Source organism: Myxocyprinus asiaticus, chromosome 4 (genome assembly GCF_019703515.2).
Source record: "Myxocyprinus asiaticus isolate MX2 ecotype Aquarium Trade chromosome 4, UBuf_Myxa_2, whole genome shotgun sequence".
NCBI lineage: Eukaryota > Metazoa > Chordata > Actinopteri > Cypriniformes > Catostomidae > Myxocyprinus > Myxocyprinus asiaticus.
In genome coordinates, this window is record NC_059347.1 from 22044913 (window position 1) to 22065672 (window position 20760).

Consider the following 20760-nt stretch of genomic DNA (forward strand, 5'->3'; position numbering starts at 1 on the left):
CTCTCTACTGATAACAAGTGTTAAGGAAATTAAATACCATTTAATATTACATTATCATTAAACTGCTGCAGCCAGCCATATCCCCTGGATCAGGTGAGCTTTCCCCAGCTACTATTGTGCTCAAGTATGCAGGGTCACCAATGTATGGAAGCCTTTTGTTCTGACATGTCATCAGAGTAGTTTCCCAGCAAGCTCTATAAAAGAGACAAAAATGAAACAATGTTTAGTAATATATCTCTCACCACCATGATGTGTGAGCTGCAGTGAGATGCAGCTACAGTGTTTATAAACCTGTCTTGCAAAACTTTTTTTCTCCAGTGAAAATAAAAACACTACATCACCACTCACTATCTCACTCAGATGCTCAGGAATACCCTATAGATTACAGAATGTACACTGGCAATAATTGCTTTGTATTGGATATAGATACTTTCCTTTTCTAAGTAGGTTATTGCATTGTGAATTGCATTACCCTGCAGTAAAGCTGTTGTAGGCATTGTCAATGTGTCTGACCAACTCAATTTAAGAACATGGATGAGCTCTCTGGCCAGTCCAAGCCTCTGCTTCTCTCAAGATTAAACTGCTCCAGTCCGCTTCACCTAAATCTAGAGGAATTTAAGAATGGTGCAGCCTGGGCAGACACAGTCAGTCCGCTTTAAAGAACAAACTAGGAGAGATTCACTTATAAGTAACAGAATTTAAATGATCACTGGGCTATCTTTGTAATATTTCAACAGCTTGCAATACTTACTACAGCCCTCAAGTTAAATATTTATACTTGCAATTCCAATTTTTATGATTTTATCTTTAAATAAAGTAAGCACAAAATTAAGTCGTTTGTTTGCTGTTGAAAATATATTTTGTATACCGTAAATTGAGATTAATTTACTTTCTTGAACCCAGGTTTTACCTTTCCCCATTTCAAAAGCAAAAAGTTTATTTGCCATACTCAAAGTGATTGCCTGCATCCGAGAAAACTTGAATTGAATACTATCTAGTTAATTAATGTTCTTTAAATCAACAGGTCATTTTTGCAATACAATTGGATTTGATCTGGTTTCCAGATGAACTATATGTCCTCAACACAGTTAACCTTGCCAAGACAGACCTCATGCCAACTTTTTTATATTTAAAGGAATATTCTGGTTTCAACACAAGTTAAGCTCAATCAACAGCATTTGTGGCATTATGTTGATTAAACAAATTGGACAGACAAACCTGAATGTTAAATGATAAATGCACCTGCCATAGTCTCTTTCTTGTCAATGAAGGGCATTCACTAACCAGACACAATGGAGCCATCTAGAGTTACCATTTGAATACTACAACATACTCATGTTAATTCAAACTTCAATATTTTTCCTTAAATGGGATTTTGTACTACACTGACCTATCAAAATGGTAATATTTTAATAATAACAGACTGACAACTCTGATGTCATATTTGCATAATTTGTGAAATAGTTGTGATAAATATGAGATATAAGAAAAATGCAATTTTGGACTTGATTACTCCCACCCACCCCAAAGTGGATGTCTCTTGAACTAGAGCTGATTCAGGTGAATTAGGGTTCAAAGGATTCGGGAAAACAATTCTATAAAATCTAACAAGTCATTAAGCTAAAAAGAGAGCGCAGGCATTCAGCAAAGTCCGTGTCTTTGTCTCAAAATATAGGGAGCAGCCCACCTAGGCTAGACAGCATTCTGTGCGCCATAGGCGCCTTCGAGAGCCATAACTTTCCGAAGGGCTGGGTCCTGGACGAAGGGGGTGGTGGTGAAGAAACAAGGGAGGAGAAGCTGAAGCGGGCTAACACTGGTTTCATTTTGAGTCGAGCGTCGAACATACATTCAGTAATCTGTAAAACGATGACACATTGCCTGTGTGTGTTTCCATGTATTCGGTAACTCTGATTATAGAGATGCGTGTGTCCGCTGTGACTCTTCCCTTCTGCCGTGTGTAAGTAGCGTCGGAAGAGTTCACATAAGGAAGTTCAACACACCGCTGAACATTCTGTTAATTCACGAATATCACGGTAAGAAGAATTCTTTGCTGTTTGCGTTTGGGGCTATATATGTGTTATTCTTAGTTTGAACTGTTTTGAATGTAGGTTTTGATTGCATCCGAAATCACAATGAACAAAGGCCTGTGGGATTATTACATTTATTACTCACTAAGCAATCATTCAGAAAGACAGAAAAAGAGAAAAGAGCTGTAATCCAGATATTACTTATACTTCTTTTCTTTTAGTTATTTTGGGCAAAATTTGAGATGAGACAAAGTTCCAGGACAGTAACATGAGGAACCAATAAACTTTATTAAAGGGATAGTTCACCCTAAAAATGAAAATTCTTTCATCATTTACTCATCCTCATGCCATCCCAGTTGTGTATGACTTTCTTAAGCAAAACAAACGAAGATTTTTTGAATATTTCAGCTTTTGGTCCCCACAGTGCAAGTGAATGGTGACCAGACCTTTGAAGGTCCAAAAGGTACATAAAGTCAGGATTAAAGTAATCCAGACTCAAGTGTTTTAATCCATATATTCTGAAGCGATATGATAGGTGTGGATGAGAAACAGATCAATATTTAAGCCATTTGTTTTTTACTGAAAATCTACACTTTCACATTCAGAAACTTACTGGTCGGGGCTGGTCAAAGATGGAGAATTTATAGTTATAAAAGGACTGAAAAATGTATCTGTTTCTCACCCACACCTATTATATAGCTTCAGAAGACATGGATTTAACCACTAGAGTCTTATGGATTGCTTTTATGTTGCCTTAAATATGATTTATGGAGTTCTGGTCACCATTCATTTGCATTGTGAGGACCAACAGAGCTAAGATTTTCTTCTAAAAGAATCTTCATTTGTGTTCAGCACAAGAAAGCAAGTCATACACATCTGGGATTGCATGAGGGTGAGTAAATGATGAGAGAATTTTGGGTGAACTATTTCATTAAACATTAGCTGGGTCTTCCACAAAATAGAAAGTAAAGTTTTTTGGACATGGTGGAGCTTTTGTATTCTTTTAAGTACCTTGTAAATACCATAGTGCATGAATATGGTAATCATTCAATACCATGTAATATATCAAATAACATGGTACCATCGCATACCATTAAGGCTAAAATCCCAAAGCAGGCAGTCACGCACATGTGGGTTGTGGCAAGATTTTGGGAGTGTTAATGGCGATGCTATCCTTATGCTTTTAGTTGTGATAGTACCACATACTCTGTATTAAGAATCCACCCAAATCAAATCAAATCACTTTATTGTCACAGCCATGTACACAAGTGCAATGGTTTGTGAAATTCTTGGGTGCAGTTCCAATCAACATAGCAGTCGTGACAGTGATGAGACAGTACCAATTTACAGTAACATCAAATTAACACAACACAATTGAAACATCTGATATACACATAATTACACTCAACAATATACAAATAATAACATACACTGTACAGTATACAATACGCACTATATAGATACACATTATTCAAAAAAATAAAAAATAAAAATATATAAAAAAGTATATATAGTAGTAAATATAGAATGTACAGTATTGTACTGTATTGACATTCAGGCTGTCGGTTGATAGTCAGTTGTTAAGAGAGAATATAATATAATAATAATATAATTTATGACAGTCCGGTGTGAGATATAAGAGTAAGAGTAATAAAGTGCAGTGCTGATGTATTTTGATCGTGGGAGATCAAGAGTTCAGAAGTCTGATTGCTTGGGGGAAGAAGCTATCATGGAGTCGGCTGGTGCGGGTCCTGATGCTGCGATACCGCCTGCCTGATGGTAGCAGTGAGAACAGCCCATGGCACGGGTGGCTGGAGTCTCTGATGATCCTCCGAGCTTTTTTCACACACCGCCTTGTATAGATGTCCTGGAGGGAGGGAAGCTCACCTCCGATGATGTGTCTGGCAGTTCGCACCACCCTTTGCAGTGCTTTGCGGTTGTGGGCGGTGCTATTGCCGTACCAGGCGGAGATGCAGCCAGTCAGGATGCTCTCTACAGTGCAGGTGTAGAACCGTGTGAGGATGTGGCGGTTCATTCCAAACTTCCTCAGCTGTCTCAGGAAGAAGAGGCGCTGATGAGCCTTCTTCACAACGACTTCAGTGTGGATGGACCATGTGAGTTCCTCAGTGATGTGGACACCCAGGAACTTGAAGCTGCTGACTCTCTCCACTGGTGCTCCATTGATGGTGATGGGACTGTGTTCTTTGTCTTTTCTTCTGAAGTCCACCACAAGCTCCTTTGTCTTACTGATGTTGAGGGAGAGGTTGTGCTCCTGACACCAGTGTGTCAGAGTGTGCACCTCCTCTCTGTAGGCTGTTTCATCATTGTCAGTGATCAGACCTACCACCGTCATGTCATCAGCAAACTTAATGATGGCATTGGAGCTATGTGTTGCCACACAGTCATGTGTGTACAGGGAATACAGTAGTGGGCTGAGAACACAGCCCTGTGGGGCTCCAGTGTTGAGGGTCAGTGATGAGGAGATATTGCTGCCTATTCTAACCACCTGGCGTCTGCTTGACAGGAAGTCCAGGATCCAGCTGCACAGCGAGCTGTTTAAGCCCAGAGCCCGGAGTTTCTCATCTAGCTTGGAGGGCACTATGGTGTTGAATGCTGAGCTGTAGTCTACAAACAGCATTCTCACATAAGTGTTCTTTTTTTCCAGGTGGGAGAGAGCAGTGTGTATTATAGATGCAACGGCATCATCAGTGGAGCGGTTGTTGCGGTAAGCAAACTGCAACGGGTCAAGAGAGAGAGGCAGCACAGAGCAGATGTAATCTCTGATTAGTCTCTCAAAGCATTTGCTGATGATGGGGGTCAGAGCAACAGGACGCCAGTCATTTAAGCAAATTATTTTTGATTGCTTTGGAACAGGCACAATGGTGGATGTTTTAAAGCATGTGGGGACTACAGACAAAGAGAGGGAAAGGTTGAAAATGTCCGTAAAAACACCAGCCAGCTGGTTCGTGCACGCTCTGATGATGCGGCCCGGAATGCCGTCTGGGCCCGCGGCTTTGCGGATATTCACCTGTCGGAAGGATCGGGTTACATCCGCTACAGAGACGGAGAGTGAACTAACCTCTGTAGCTTCGGCCGCGAGAGCTCTCTCCGCGAGGGCGGTGTTATTTTCCTCAAAACGAGCATAAAAAGTATTTAGCTCATCCGGGAGAGAGGCAGCGGTGTTCATGGTGGAGTTTTTATTCCCTTTAAAGTCCGTGATGATGTTAATTCCCTGCCACATGCTTCTAGAGTTGGTGGTGTTAAACTGTCCTTCAATCTTGCTCCTGTACTGGCGTTTTGCGGTTCTGATAGTTTTTCGGAGGGTATAACTGGCTTGTTTATGCTCCTCCGCGTACCCGGAATTAAAAGCGGAGGTCCGCACATTAAGTGCCGCACGGACATCGTTATTTATCCATGGTTTCTGATTCGGATAGATCCGTATTGTTCTGGTCAGAACAACGTCCTCTATGCACTTTCTGATGAAACACATTACACTATCAGCGTAAAGCTCGATGTCGTCATCAGAGGCGGACCGGAACATCTCCCAGTCCGTGTGATCAAAACAGTCTTGTAGTGTAGAGTCTGATTGGTCCGACCAGCACTGGATCGTTCTGAGGGTGCGTGCTTCCTGTTTCAGTTTCTGCCTGTAAGCGGGCAGAAGCAGAATGTAAGAGTGGTCCGATTTGCCAAATGGTGGGCGGGGGAGGGATTTGTAGCCATCCCGGAATGGAGAGTAGCAATGATGTACTAAATTGCAATATTGCAATATTGCAATATTGCTGAGCCAAGTCATCATTTAAACATATAGGCATTACTGTGATATTTTCAATAGATGCCTTTATGCCTTTATATTTGTAGTGTAAAATCTATTATTTTGTGCTGAGCTGGAAATATTTATGTGGAACTTTTTCTTGTAAATCTTGTCACTGATGTCAACCAAATATTCATATGGCTGGATAGGTTAAGTACAGTAATTACACTTATACAAGTTATATGAACTAGTATACTAAAAGTGTAGTACAGACAATCAAAGGTTCTTGTCAGCTCTCAAACAGTTTTGCAGGAAACATTTGGTACATTAACCATTGAAGCTCCATCTGTAAACATTTGTGGTGGCTTTTGATCTGTCTCCATTTGGATATGGAGAACCTCTTTATCTCTTTTCAAGACCGTTTTAATTCCGCAGCAAAGACCTTTGTGTCCTCATCTCACAGCAACAGGCTCTGACATTCTTCAGGCTCAATGCCACTTTTCTTTTTGCTTTGGTGCCTCCATTTTTGGGTAAATCATATGGTGCGATTAAATTATGCGTCAGCTCGTTCTTTGTGTTTTTCAATTCAGAAACATTCTGGTGCAGTTCAGGTAAACAGTGGCTCACAGTTGGGCAGCTCGCAATGTAACTTTATAATCACTCAATTAATGTTGAGGGCAGAACTGAAAATGGTAGTTTATTGGTGGCCAAGAACCCTCTATACTGGAAAAACTGTATTATGTTTACTAACTTGTCATTCACATTTTAACTAATGATAATGTGTTTGCCATCAAGACAGAAATGGCTTTAACCAGGCTTTTTTTATGCCAAAGAGCAACTAGAGAGTAATTTAGCTTTCATTATTACTCAGTGTTATGATCCTAAAAGGTCATAGGGGTAGCAGGATGCAACATTAAATAATTAAATGCCATAAGTGCTGGAAACAGAAATAACCAGGGAAAACGTATAAATATCAAGGAATGTGGTTTATTATTTACAACCATCAATGATGGTATCGAGTTAAGTGAAAAGGTGAATTATTTACAAATGTACACATTTGTCACAGGGTAAGGGGAAAAGAGACACAAGCGGTGCAAAATTAAAAAACCAAACAGAACAAACATCCCCTAAATTACGAACCCCAATCACTCTAAACTGTCTGTCAAACCACCGCATCAAATCAAGAGAGACCTAAGAGCGCTATAGCGAGAGAAAGAAAAAAAGAGAAGACAAACAAAAACAAACAACACACACCTATATATACACAGCGTGTAACACCCCCACCCACAAGAACAAACCTATATAAATATTAAATATATGTTTGACACAACAACTGACGAATTTAAGCTCTAGATAAAGCATCTGCCAACACGTTCTCAACTCCTTTCTTGTGTTTGATGATCAGATTATAACCCTACACAACTAGGGACCTGATTATACATGCGAGACAAAATGATCAGTAAAGACAGTCACTGGGAGAGTGCTTGAACCCAGATATAGAGTACCTCATAGTATTGTAAAGCCAGTATTAACGCCAAGGCTTCTTTCTCAATCGTTGAGTAGTTCACTAGATGTTGGCAGATAGGAAGAGCAATACCATTCTTGTCTTCTTGAAGTAACACAGCCCCAGCGTCGACCGCACTGGCGTCTGCCTACAGCTTAAAAGTTAAGGCGCAGTCTGGCACAGCCAGAACAGGTGCGCTACATAAGAGCATTTTGATAGACTCAAAAGCACATTGACATTCATCAGACCAAGAAAACATACTGGACGGACTAAGCAAAGACATGAGAGGGTGAGCAATAGTTGAAAAATTCTTACAAAAACTGTGGTAGTATCCAGCTAAGAGCCTATGGAATTCCCGCCGAGTAGTAGTGACTGGAAACTCGGCAATAGCTGTCACTTTCGCTTCCACCAGTTGCACTTGACCATGACTGACTTCTTTACCCAGGTACCTAATGGTTGCTTGACCAAATTCACATTTAGCCAAGTTCAAAGTCAATTATGCTTTTTCGAGACGTTCAAATACGGGTCTTAAAAGAGAAACATGCTCTATCCAACCAGAAGAATATACAACTAAATCATCCAAATATGCGTTACAGTTTGGGACTACTGCCAACACGATATTAATGAGTCGTTGAAAGGTGGCTGGTGCGTTGCGCAAACCGAAGGCCCTAACAGAGTACTGTAGGAAACTATCAGATGTCACAAATGCTGAGAGATCAGAGACATTTGACATTTTGACATATCAGAAAAAATAGATTGTGTGTCAAAAACTAAATTATAAAGACCACATTCCAACATTAGTGCAACAATCAAACCCCAAACTTCCCCCAGAACCAAACAAACAGAAAAAAGAAAAACGTGCGCATTAACCCCGCACACGACAGTGCCAACTGTCAACTGTCCCTCTAAACTCAAACAGTCCATGTACGACCCCGTGACAACTTTGCTGTAGGATTGCGGAAGTCCAGTGTTTCTATACAAATTTTGTGAGACAGAGTTACACAACAACAGATAATCTATAAAACAAACTCCAAACAATAGGCGGAATAAACACAAAGAACGTGTAGATTCATCCACATAACTGTCCCGAAGGTGTGTTATTCCACAAAACAAACTCCAGCCACTAGGCGCAACCAGCACAAAAAGAAAAAACAAAACAAAAAAACAAAAGGGCCTCTCAGTTTCCTCGGACAGTCAAACGAATGTTCAGTGAGCCGGCCCATTTGGCTGCTACATGAGTGCAACAAATGACCTAATCACTCCAATGTCTTGCAAGAAATACTCCACAAAACAAACTCAAACCAATAGGAGGCATAAGCACAAAGAATGTACAGATACATCCACTCAACAGTCCTGAAGGAGTGTTACTCAACAAAACAAACTCCAGCCACTAGGCAGAACCAGCACAAAAATAAACAAAGGCGCTCAGTTCCTCGAACAGTCAAGTGAATGTTCAATGAGTCGGTCCATTTGGCTACAACGTGAGTACCACAAAATTACTTATGCACTCCATTGACTTTATGAAGGACATCGCTTGCTGGGGACATGTAAATGCTTTTCGGCCATCCTTAGCATCTATTCTCAGTTTGGCCGGGAACATCAGTGCAAAAGCGATCTTCTATTGTCTGGGAACAAGAAAATGTTCTGGTTCTTCCAAAAAAGCCTTCATTTATTCCTTGACTTGCGCAACACGACATCTTTATCGGATGATCTCAGAAATTTGGCCAGAATTCATCGGGTCCTGTCTCCCTCAGCGGATCACCGAGCCGGAACCCTGTGAACTTGCTTGATTTCCAGCTTATGGCCTGTTATGTCAAGCAGATTCGGAAAAATCCCATCCAGGAATTTCGCCATATCCTGACCCTCTTCGGATTCAGGAATTCCAACGATTCGGACGTTATTCTGATGGTTGTGTTTCTCCATGTCCTCCAGTTTCTCCCAGACGCAAATCCACCTTGGTCACTAGTGGATTAGCAGCTAGTTCCCTCTCCGATGACTCCAGATAATCGATCCGTTTCTCGACATCCCCCTCTCTTGTGACCACCTCAGTGAATTTCATCTCTATGGCAGTGATCGATCGACATATTACAGCAAGATCTTCCAAGTCAACAATGACCTTCGTCAGCATTGCCGACAATTCTCGCCGAATTTCCCTCACTTCTCCAGCCAAATCAGCTCCCTGGCTCGGGGCCTCAGGGGCATTGGCTTGAGCACGTAAGTGTCTTGTAATGTATCCAGAGCCCAAGGATTTGAATTCTTTGACATATTGTCTTCCTAGAACAGTTATGGAACAGGGTGTATCGAATCTCACCGGTTTATGACATAAAAAGTATTAAAACTAGCAAAGTGCACAGAGCATGCCGTTCACACATCCAAACCTCGCATGGCATCACTTGACTCTCCGGAACACAATCCTTAAATTTCTCCAACAGGATTAACTCTTGCAGTGACTTATAGTCTTCTACCTTTCTTGACACGCACGCATTCAACAAATATTTGTCTGGATCTCTTCTTGTGGTTCCTAAACCGCTGTCTATAGGCTTCTGGTACTAACTCATACGTGTGCATAATCACAGTTTTTACCACCTCGTAGTGCAAACTATCCTCCAAAGATAGAGTTGCGCAAACCTCTTGAGCTTTACCACTTAGCTTGCATTGTAATAACAAGGACCACACATCCTTAGGTTAATTGAGGGCGGAAGCTATACATTCAAATACACCAAAGTATGAGTCTATACAGCAGCAGAGACCCGCGCGGGTGCTGGTTACGCAGCTGGGGTAGCAGTACACTCTCAGCCTCCAGCTCAAGTTTGCGCAACTTAAACTGCTCATCAGCCTCAATTTCTAGTCTGCAAATTTTGAGTCGTAGTTCCGTCTCAGCCTGACATTCCTCTGCCCGTTCACGTGCCTCCATCTGGACTCGTGCCAGACGAACTATCAAATGCGCGTCAACTCCAGACCCACCAGAAGCTGGAGAGAAAGGAACGAAAGGTGGTAGAACGGCTTTGGCTTTAGACTCCTCCTCCACCTCAGCAGTTCCACTCTGCACCTCCTCACCTGAAGGGAGGACATCCAAGAGAACTGTCCTCTACTCTCTCAGGCAGCACCAGAACATTTAACTCTACCAACCTTTGTAATACAGCACTCTTAATATCTCTCTTGAGATTTTGCCTCAAAACCTGAACTTGATATTGATCAGCAATATGTAACAAATAATTTTTTCTGCATTTTTCAAGCTGCTCAACCGTTGGTGTTTTAACAAAAGATTCCAAATCAAAATCAGCCATAATGATTATGCCTATAATGGGCACTATCCAAGCCAACACCGCATCAAGTCTAATCCTCCCTAACCCAATGATCATTCTGCTACCAGCACCAGCACTTATTAATACCATGGGAATTATTATAATGATCAACTATTATAATGATAATGATATTATAATGATGAGAGACACAAGCGGTGCAAAATAAAAATAAAAAATAAAAAGGACAAACATCCCCTAAATTACGAACCCCAATCCCTCCAGATTTTTCTGTCAAAGAAAAATGTGGAAAACAAACCAAGTCTTCAGCGTTCACGGAGCACTAACTAATCTACTCTAACTAACCAAACACAAAACATACAAGGGGAGGCACTCACTCCTTTCCTGATGTGTCTAATACAAAGTCAAAATCTGGCGTGTGCACCATGTATGTCGCGCGACTTGCTTACCCGTCCTCTTTTTCCCCAGCTTTCTTTCAAACTCAACAATACACATTCACAAATCATGGAGGGATCAAAGGTACAGCACAAATGGAACACATTGCAGGTTTTTTGACATTCACAAGCGAAAGAGCAGATATCAACAGACTAGCAGTTTGTGGACTGAAGATCAGGATCGCCACCAGGAGGAACTCCTGGAGGGTTTTTAACAAGCGTGATGACAGGCGATCGGCAGAGGCAGGGTGATTTCATAATGATGATTGACAGGCACCGCTTCCAATCAAGAGAGACCTAAGAGCACTACAGCGAGAGAAAGAAAAAAAGAGGACAAACAAAAACACACACATATATACACAGCGTGTAACACTCAGCCCAAGATTACTTAAACTTTGCTTTGTTACCCGTTCAGTCTGAATATGGAGATGTAATGTCTTTCTTGTGTTAAGATTATGATAGTATTGGGAAGTAGAATTTGTTCAGATTTGCTCTTTTTTTTTTCAGACTTGCTTGCCTGTACAAACAGGTAACTGTGAGGTTTGCTACTTACACAATCTTGTGTTATCACAGTGAGGACTTGTCATAACACAGACCTTAAATGAAAGTTTTGTATAGCTTGCAGCATTATCTTCTGATGTGTGAAAGGACTTAAAAGTCTTCATTTCATAACTATCTTTGTCATGCTAATAGTCCAGGTATGTATATCATGCCCCTTCAAAGCTATCGCCTAAAACCTTATCTTTTTGCTTGACCTAAACTGACTCCTCTATGAAAAACTAACAAAACCAATACTCTGTGAGTATCTCTGACTAAGGTTGCTACTTGAAGTTTCTGATTTACATTTAGCAGATCTTGTATTTTTGCAAAGCTATGGTTTTAAGGAGTCTCAGCAATTAAGCATTAGGAAGTCCAATTTATTTTAGCAGATCGCTTCATTCGGGCAGTTTATTTCAATGAACTGGTAAAAAAACTAACTATTTTTAGTCATAACTAAAGGTGTCCCCAGACATCCCCACACAGCATTTTATGTTTCTTTCTTTTTTTTTCTTTTTTTTTTTTTCTTTTAGTAAAATTTGTTAGATAATGCTGTTTGTCACTAGCATTGTAAAAAATATAACTACTTTTGAATTAGGTTATATGGGGGAGACCGGGGCTAGTTGTCACACTTTTACTCCAGTGAATATTTGTCAGGGTATAGGTTTATTTTTTAAAGTACATTTTTGCATATCCACATACCTTAGAATCCTGGCTACGACATTTTTTTTTTTTGATAATTTTTACAGATTTTGCCCAAAAAAAAGTTGCAGTTCGTTGATCTCACGTTAACCTTTTGTTACAACTTGCCGCAATAGTGCAGCATGTTATCACACTACATAGGGTAAGTTATCACAATGGAACCTGCCATTAAACCAGTGGTGTAATGTGAACATTGAGGGGGAACACTTTCCCCTGTCAACCCATCACAACCATGAAAATGAAATCTATTCCTCTCTTTAAATCTACGCCTGCTTGAAACAGCCTATATAGGCTATTTAGTACAATTAAAACATTCAAATTGTTGTTCTGAGGCACAAAACGATTCATGAAACAACAAAAATAAAAAAAAGATAACTGGTTCCAACTAGATATGGGATTTTTTTAGACTGATACCGATTTTAGAGGGGGAAATTCACCGATTACCGATATGGTGGCCGATATATTTACTTCTTGAGCTGGAATGAAAACAGACCTTTTCTATGTGGATTGTTCACCGATTTTGCACAGATATGACTATGCAAAGGTACTCGGAAGGCTGCTTTCTCAAACAAATATTTTTATCAAAGAATATTTGACATTATTATTATACATTGTCAACTAATTCTAGAAATGAAAATTGAGAAAATAAAGAATAAATAAAAATACAATAAATAGCTTAATAAACATCAGTACTGTATAGTATCAGTCAAATGCTGACCATTAAAATAAAGAATAAATAAAATAAATAGCTAATAAACATCAGTATTACTGTTTAGTATCAGTCAAATGCTGACCATCAAAATAAAGAATAAATAAAAATAAAATAAATAGCTAAATAAACATCAGTATTACTGTTTAGTATCAGTCAGATGCTGACTATATCAATACTGCCGAGTCAAGAAAAACAGCGGCAGCTGTGTTACACTGTATTCTGCTGTACAAGTTCAGGGGAAACTTTCAATGGTGGAAAACCAGACTTTTAAATATTACATTTTATAAATGCAACGATTGGAATTGTTCGGTTGAAGGGGGTACCAAATTGTGAATCTTGAACAAAACAGTTTGGTGAATACATGTTTACTTATTAGCTTCCACTCAGCTGACAACAATGAAAGTAGCTATGTGATTAGCTAGTTAGCTATAAGCTCGTTGTCATGGAGAGTAAAAGACGGACATTGTTTATTTTACTTTCCAGCATTGTGTCTCACCAACTAGGTAACAGCATAGCGTGAAATCAACACTCAACAGACACAATCCACCACCACACCGTTGTCTGCTGAGCTGCAAAAAGATGCTCTGATGTTTACCTTTCAATCTGCTACATTACTGACTGCACTGACAAACTATAGCTGGCTAACAGCAAACAGATATGAGTGACATGGTGTCAGGGTTAACGTTATATTAGTTATATTGAAAAGGGAAAATGATGGGGTCATTGTTTATTAACTTTCCAGTATGTATTTCACAAACTAGTTAGCAATATACTGTGAAGACACACAGCTCAACTCCGCCCTGTCTGCAGAGCCACTGTCAGCTCAGAGACAGCTCTGTAAACAGTGGAGATGGAGCACGCTCTGCTGGACAAACTACGTAATGACACCAATTCTAAAGCATTGTTTTCTGCATTATATGTTCTGAAAAAAAGTTTTCATATCAGCGCATATTGGTAAACATATACGCCGATACTGATATATCGGTGAAAGGCTAATATCGGATCGGTCGGCCACTAGTTCCAACATGTCGCCCACAATTTTACTTCCAAGATTCTCCCTTTCAGTGTAGTGATTTACAAATGCTTTTTGAATCTTTTTGAATGAATCCTTAAAAAGAACTAGTTCAAAAGAACAATTCTGTCACAAACTCTGATTAAGATGGGAGAGATGCCTTTTATCACTTGTCACATTATTGTGTTGCATCTGGTTAGGACACTGTGTTACATTTAAAGAGAAGTCGATAAATTGAATTACTGAGTCAGATTCAACAACTGTTCCTGGTACGGATGTCAGCATGCTGATTCAGCTCTTGAGCAATCAAGATATGATAGGGAAAGATGGTCTCAATCATAACTTTCTCAAACAAGTGTACCTCTTTTCTTTTTATAGGTTTGCTGACTCCATATTTGTACATGGATGCGTTTAGGATGGTCCATCCAAGAATGCCTGTTTTTGACGAGCCAGCTTTGATTATACCACCATTGGACCTTGACTGAAGTGCCTTCAGCTTCTTCACCTCAACAGAGAAGAAACCATTTCCTCTCAAGCACCGGCATAAAGGTTTTGCAGAATGTGTCACGTCATAGTCACATGCCGGTCTATGTTATGGACCTTGATGAGCATTATGGTGGCATTTGCCGAACTGGTGGCATTTATGAGTGCTGACTGGCTAGTGGGATATTCAGATGGCTCAGAAACCAACTTCACTGTTACCACATCACTCCGTACCAACCAGCGCACCCTGGGTATTTATAACCGCTGCCTCAAGGTGGTGAACCAAAAGGTTGTCCAATGTGGGCCCTATGCCACAGACTTCATGGAAATAGCTAGCGGCTTTTGGCAAGCCACAGTTATATTTCTGGTCATTGGAATCTTTCTCCTGTGCATAGTGGGCATCCTTTCGGTCTTCAGCATGTGTTTCCAAAGTATTTTAAAGAAGAGCATATTCAACGTGTGTGGCCTGCTTCAAGGCATAGCAGGTAAGAAGAGTATAGCACTGCTTTCTCAGAGTCCGGGTCATGCCAGCCTCTTGTGGTGGTATCTTGTGGTCATCTTTAGCCTTGATTTTCTCAAGCAGCACTTAGCTCAGAAAATTAGGGAGTATATTTAAGTCAGACACTGAAGCTGCCCACAAAATGCTCTGAGCTCACAGCATACAGGATTTGACGTTCCTGTGGTGACCTCAAAGGCAGTGTTGTCTAATTTGAACTTCAATACACTCATCATCCCATAACAGAAAAGACTGTCTAAATATTACGACATTAAAAATATTACTTAGTGTCTCTCTGGTGTCTACCATGTTTATAAAACCTTGTTAAAGGGATGGTTCAGGGGGAAAAATAAAATTCTGTCATCATTTACTCACCCTTATGTCAATCCAAACCCAAATGGCTTTTTCTTTTGTGGAACACAAAAGAAGATGATAGGCAGAATTTAACAGGTCAACTGCACTGACCCCATTTTCACCTGGTATTACTATGGAGGTAGTATGGAATCAGTGACCCTCTCCTAGAAATCCGAAAACAAGTGGTCACACTTCTTAATATCAGGTGTAAACGGGTCACTATGTTGAGCTGTTAAAACAAAAGTGCAGTGCCCTATGAATAACACTCAAAATACCAAGGACTAACAGATTAGTCCTTACAATGTATTATTTTCTGGAAACAGTAGAACAATGAGGTATTGCAGTGCAATAAAAATATTGTGCTTCAGTTTATTGAATCAAGACCAACAACAGGTTCCAGCGAGCCATGTAGCTTTTGGATAATTTCATTGAAAGATTTACAACATAGTGATTGAGTAATTTGTGAATAGTCAGAGCATGATTTCAGCATGACTTTAGAGACAGGATTTCACTTGCCTGTTTAGAGTAAGCACACAGAATGAATTTCAGGGATCACAATGACCTGCTCTGTTTGGTATGAAGATTAAATCAGCAAGAATTCTTGCTTTGCCTGAATTAAATACCAGATTTTAAGGCAAACATCTATTTCAATTATAATCATATAGCTTCCTAAAGACTGAAAATTCCATTAAACTGACATTGTGACTCATGACTCACCCCTAGTTATAAAACAGAGTAAGCTTTCATGTTGTAAAGAGATTCTTTTTGATGAAGTTATCACAGTTCAAAGAGGCCACAGGGTCGTTGTCATGAAAACAAGGATATCGACTCAGTTTCTATTTCTAAGTGAGCGTGTCTTCCAGGAAAGGGGAACTTTAAGAGAAAAATGTATGTAACAGTCATTTTTCAAAAATAATGAACTTAAACTTCTAAAAAAAAAAGTGTAAGTAGGAGTTGGCCTGTTTAGTCTTCAGCAAGATAGTATATTGTTAATTGATTTTAATTCGTTTATTCTTCTTGGGGTAAAAGGCCCGCAGTGGGTAATAGTGATATAGTGTAGATATAAGGGGAATAGTTACAGGGTGGAATTTGTGACCGCAAGATCCTTTTTTTTTTGTGTTACAAAATAAGTTCATGCTTATTCAAAATAACCATTTCAGAAAAGGGTGAATCATTTCATGTTCATTTCAGTCACATTTGCCATTTCATTACATGTCTATTTAGGTTGGATCAGTCAATGTGAGCCCACCTTTTAAAAGTTATTAAAGGAATAGTTCACCAAAAAATGAAAATTCCCTCATCATTTACTCACCCTCATGCCATACCAGATGTGTATGACTTTCTTTCATCTGCTGAACTTTCTCAGCTGTTTTGGTTCATACAATGCAAGTGAATAGGTGTCAAAATTTTGAAGCTCCTAAAATCACATAAATGCAACATAAAAGTAATCCATAAGACTCCAGTGGTTAAGTCAGTGTCTTCAGAAGTGATATGATAGGTGTGGGTAAGAAACAATATTTAAGTCCTTTTTTTTTTTTACTATAATTTCTCCTCCCTGCTCAGTCAATCTCCACTTTAACTTTAACTTTTACATTCTTCTTGTTTTTGGTGATTTACATTCTTCATGCATATCGCCTGGCACTGGGCAGGGAGAAGAATTTCTAGCAAAAAAAGGACTTAAATATTGATCTGTTTCTCACCCACACCTATCATGTTGCTTCTGAATATATGGATTAAAACACTGGAGTCATATGGATTACTTTTATGATTAATTTATGTGCTTTATGGAGGGTCAAAATTTTGGAACCCATTCACTTGTATTGTAAGGACCTACAAAGGTGAAATATTCTTCTAAAAATCATAATTTGTGTTCTACAGAAGAAAGAAAGTCATACACATCTGGGATGGCATGAGGGTGAGGAAATGATGAGAGAATTTTTGGGTGAACGATCTCTTTAAATATTAGATCAAATTAGCTCTGAATCAATCTTTAGACATTGCATGCACTGACCTCATGGATCAGGAAATATTTGCAGTGCATAGTGACAAACGGGTGCTTAGGAAAGTGCTGTGGTAGTTTTTGTTATAAAATATAAATAAAATAAAAAGTGCCTTTTACCCCAGTGGCCTTAAGCCTCGTTATACCCTTCTTTTCTATCGATCAGATTAAAGATTTTTACCTGGTGGATGATTAAGGTGAAAAAAAAAAATCCCATAGAGTCGCTAAAGGTTTCCTTAACTTAAGGGATTTCTTGCAACTGGCTGCAGAATATCATAGAGACTTGGGGGTGGGCTTTTTTACCCCCTACTAACCACCCTACCATTGCCCTAGCAGCCACCCAAAACACTCTTGCACATGCATAAAAAATTCACTTTTTTATGAACACCTTAGCCACCATATAGTGACACCCTAACAACATCCTAGCATTGTGATGGTGAGTTTTGTAATGACTTTTTTTAAGAAAATGGTCAAATCTAGTTTGCCATGATAGATATGCTTTTCTATGTTTGTTTGATTTGAAGTGCTTGGAATGCAGTTGCTTGTCCTTATAATTACAGCTTTCCCATCCTCCCTTTTCCAGGTCTGTTCCTCATTCTTGGTCTGATGCTCTATCCTGCAGGCTGGGGATCTAGGAAGGTGGTTGACTACTGCGGTCAGGATGCTTCCCCATATAAAGTGGGCCTTTGTTCTCTGGGCTGGGCCTTTTACACAGCCATAGGAGGTACTGTGCTCACGTTTATCTGTGCTATGTTTTCAGCTCAGGCTGAGATCGCCACCTCCAGTGACAAGGTGCAGGATGAAATCGAAGAGGGCCGGAGTCTCATTTGTGTGCTGTGAAAATAAGCCATTTAAACTGTTGAGAATATGTCTCCCATGTTTACTGCTTGAAATGACTATTGCATAAATGGGAGTGTAGTTCTTTGGATGTTATATGGTTTTCCAGACTAAAGACCTAAGAAATGTATTTGCTTTTTCAATTTCAATTTTATCTCATGGCAAATTAGCATTGTCTGCATTATAAAATACATGCATCACAAATGTTTTGCTATTAAAGAAATCTTTAAAACTAATAAATACATTTTATCAGTATTTTGTCTTTATACTTGTAAGCGTTGTTACATGGACTATGTGATAATGGATACAACCAGTGAATTTTCCACTTGTAATGTAAAAGTTTGCATTTTTGCTATCATGTAAGGTTGAGGGTTCTTTTTACTACAGTATAATGAACAGAACTATAGTACTTTGTCATATAATACTAAAATAGATTGAAAATACATTTCTCACACTTTTTCTGAATGATTTAAAAATGTGTCTAGTTCAGCTGTTTTTATTCTGTTACATTAACATATGTTACATTGTTTATTAACAAAGCATTTTATTGTAAAAGCTGTACTTTATGTAAACTTATAGAAATACATCATTCCAATAAGTACTTTAGTTTTATTAGTTGTTACAGACCTGCCATAACATTTCAGCTTGGAATTTTAAAGGGGTTTTGTCAAAGATGACATTTCATATTCAGCTTAATCCGTGCACTGTGCATTCTTCTTACCTTTGGATGTCCCAGATTGTCTGGGCTTATCACTCTTGTTTAGTATTTTCTTTATGGTAGATTTTTGAAGTCTAATATCAGTCAATGCATGACATATCTGCAGGACTGTAATCACTTGGTTTTTATCAACCTGATTGCATTTTTCTGTTCAAATCATGCATTCCTTACAGTTCTGTAGGTGAAGTCTGTTAATGTTACATTAATGTGTTCAATAAATGCTTAGAATGTAATGTTTTTCAATTCACAAATTGTCTTTCACCACAATGGACATGTTGCAAACATTGTCATGTGTTAATAGAGGCTAAACAGACAAATTATAGTAACAGGAAGTCGCTGATCTCAGGAAATGGGACTCAAAGTGTTCTTTGCCTTATCACCACTACCAGAACACATGTTTGAAAAGAGCACAAATTTTGTTTTAAATGCACACTTTTTATATGTAGCAAATTGTGCTGAAAGGTCATTCACGGGAAATTTACAAAAACACAGCAAATTCAATGACTTCAACAAAAGGACTTAGAAAAGTCATTGATTCTAGTCAGGTTTATCAAATGAGTTGGTGTGGGGAAAGTACACATTGCAGTGAGGGCTGGACTCCTGATGTTTGTTCTGTAATGACTGCATGTGGCAGGCGTGCTGAGGGGAGGGTTCTCATCCAGCTCCGTGTTAGCGGATCAAAGCAGATCTCAGAGTCTCTGTCAGCTACAATCCTTAGGCCCGCTGGTTCTCCCCTGCTGATCAGAAATGCAAGACAGGCCTCTTCATCTTGTATGAGCACACGATCAATTTATAATTAGTTCTGTAGTGATTAATGAATTCCCAATAAAGCACCCTCTGCTCTGATGAATGTATGCAGGCCATCCCACCTAAACTGCTGTCCAAACACGCATGGCTCACTGTTTCATTTCATTAGAGCTGAATGTCCTGGTAAACGGGCTGAGGTCTGATTATTTAGGGTCAAGAGTTACTTTTGCTATCTATAGGTAGAGTGTTTGTGTTTCAGAATTAATAAAATGTAAATCTTTGTTCTTTAAATGGGTAGATTTGAAGTTTTTTGGATCAAAATACATTGAGGAGACTGTGGCTAGTTGTCAAGCAGGGAAGTTGTCATAAGAGCTATATGTCAAACTATAAGATTTTGAGTTAAAAAATCCAAATAAAAAAATGTTGTATGTGTATTCTCTGGCAATGGTTTTGTATGTTGGTTTCAAACACCTAGTTCAAAACTGGGTCTTAAATTAGATTTTTTTTAAAATATTTTTTATAATTAGATTTTTTTTAAAACATTTTTTATGAATTTTATCTTCCAAACTAAAATTCAAATTTTGTCATACATCATGGAAAGGGTCAACTATATAATTAACCCTCCTATTCTGATCAAGTAGGGACACTTACTTTGCTGGACACAGTACAGGTGTAACTGATAACATTTCTACTTATCTGAAGTAAAAGCAATAAAATTATGCACTTCTTGCTGTTTAGATCTTATTTGCATATACATTCTTCGATTTCACCATTCATTTGCATATGCAAACAAGCAAATTTATGTAACTTCAAAACAGTAAAAACTTACACTTCTGTAAATTGAAACATGAAAAAAATATGAGTGTGTGTCATATATTGGGGGCAGATTGCTGCTATTTGGTGGAACAAAAAAAAATAACATGACTTGAAAATCATGTTATGACAATAATAGCCAGTAGATGGCTGCAGTGTGCAACTTATATATTTCATTATAAGTTACGCATTTGGATATATATATATATAATTAGACATTATCAAACTATTCTTTGTCAAAGTTTAGCTTTTTTTTTTTTAAACTGTTTTGAATTGTCAGATTTTGTAATGTCACATTGCTTAGTCAAACCAGACCTGGTGTTACAAAGAGAACACATTTGTTCTCTTTGTAACACCAGGTCTGGTTTGAC

At 38.9% G+C, this 20760-nt stretch overlaps 1 protein-coding gene across 2 annotated transcripts; it reads left to right on the top strand.

The window, feature by feature from the left end:
* The first annotated feature begins 1709 nt into the window (after positions 1–1709).
* lhfpl2b (LHFPL tetraspan subfamily member 2b) lies at positions 1710–20010 on the top strand. Of its 2 annotated transcripts, XM_051690705.1 has the most exons (4): positions 1710–2033; positions 14321–14910; positions 17858–17929; positions 18035–20010. In XM_051690705.1, the coding sequence occupies exons 2-4, from the start codon at positions 14502–14504 to the stop codon at positions 18112–18114; spliced, it is 561 nt and encodes a 186-aa protein (XP_051546665.1). In that variant the 5' UTR covers positions 1710–2033; positions 14321–14501; the 3' UTR covers positions 18115–20010. The 2 variants fall into 2 exon arrangements, with proteins under 2 accessions (XP_051546665.1, XP_051546657.1); XM_051690697.1 differs by having other exon boundaries at positions 1722–2033; positions 17858–20010.
* Positions 20011–20760: the final 750 nt, after the last annotated feature.

Bases quoted from the DNA above. Each gene is read 5' to 3' on its own strand.
- lhfpl2b (XM_051690697.1), top strand. From the start codon at position 14,502: ATGTGTCACGTCATAGTCACATGCCGGTCTATGTTATGGACCTTGATG. The intron at 14,911-17,857 runs GTAAGAAGAGTA...TCCCTTTTCCAG, and splicing joins CCTGCTTCAAGGCATAGCAG to GTCTGTTCCTCATTCTTGGT.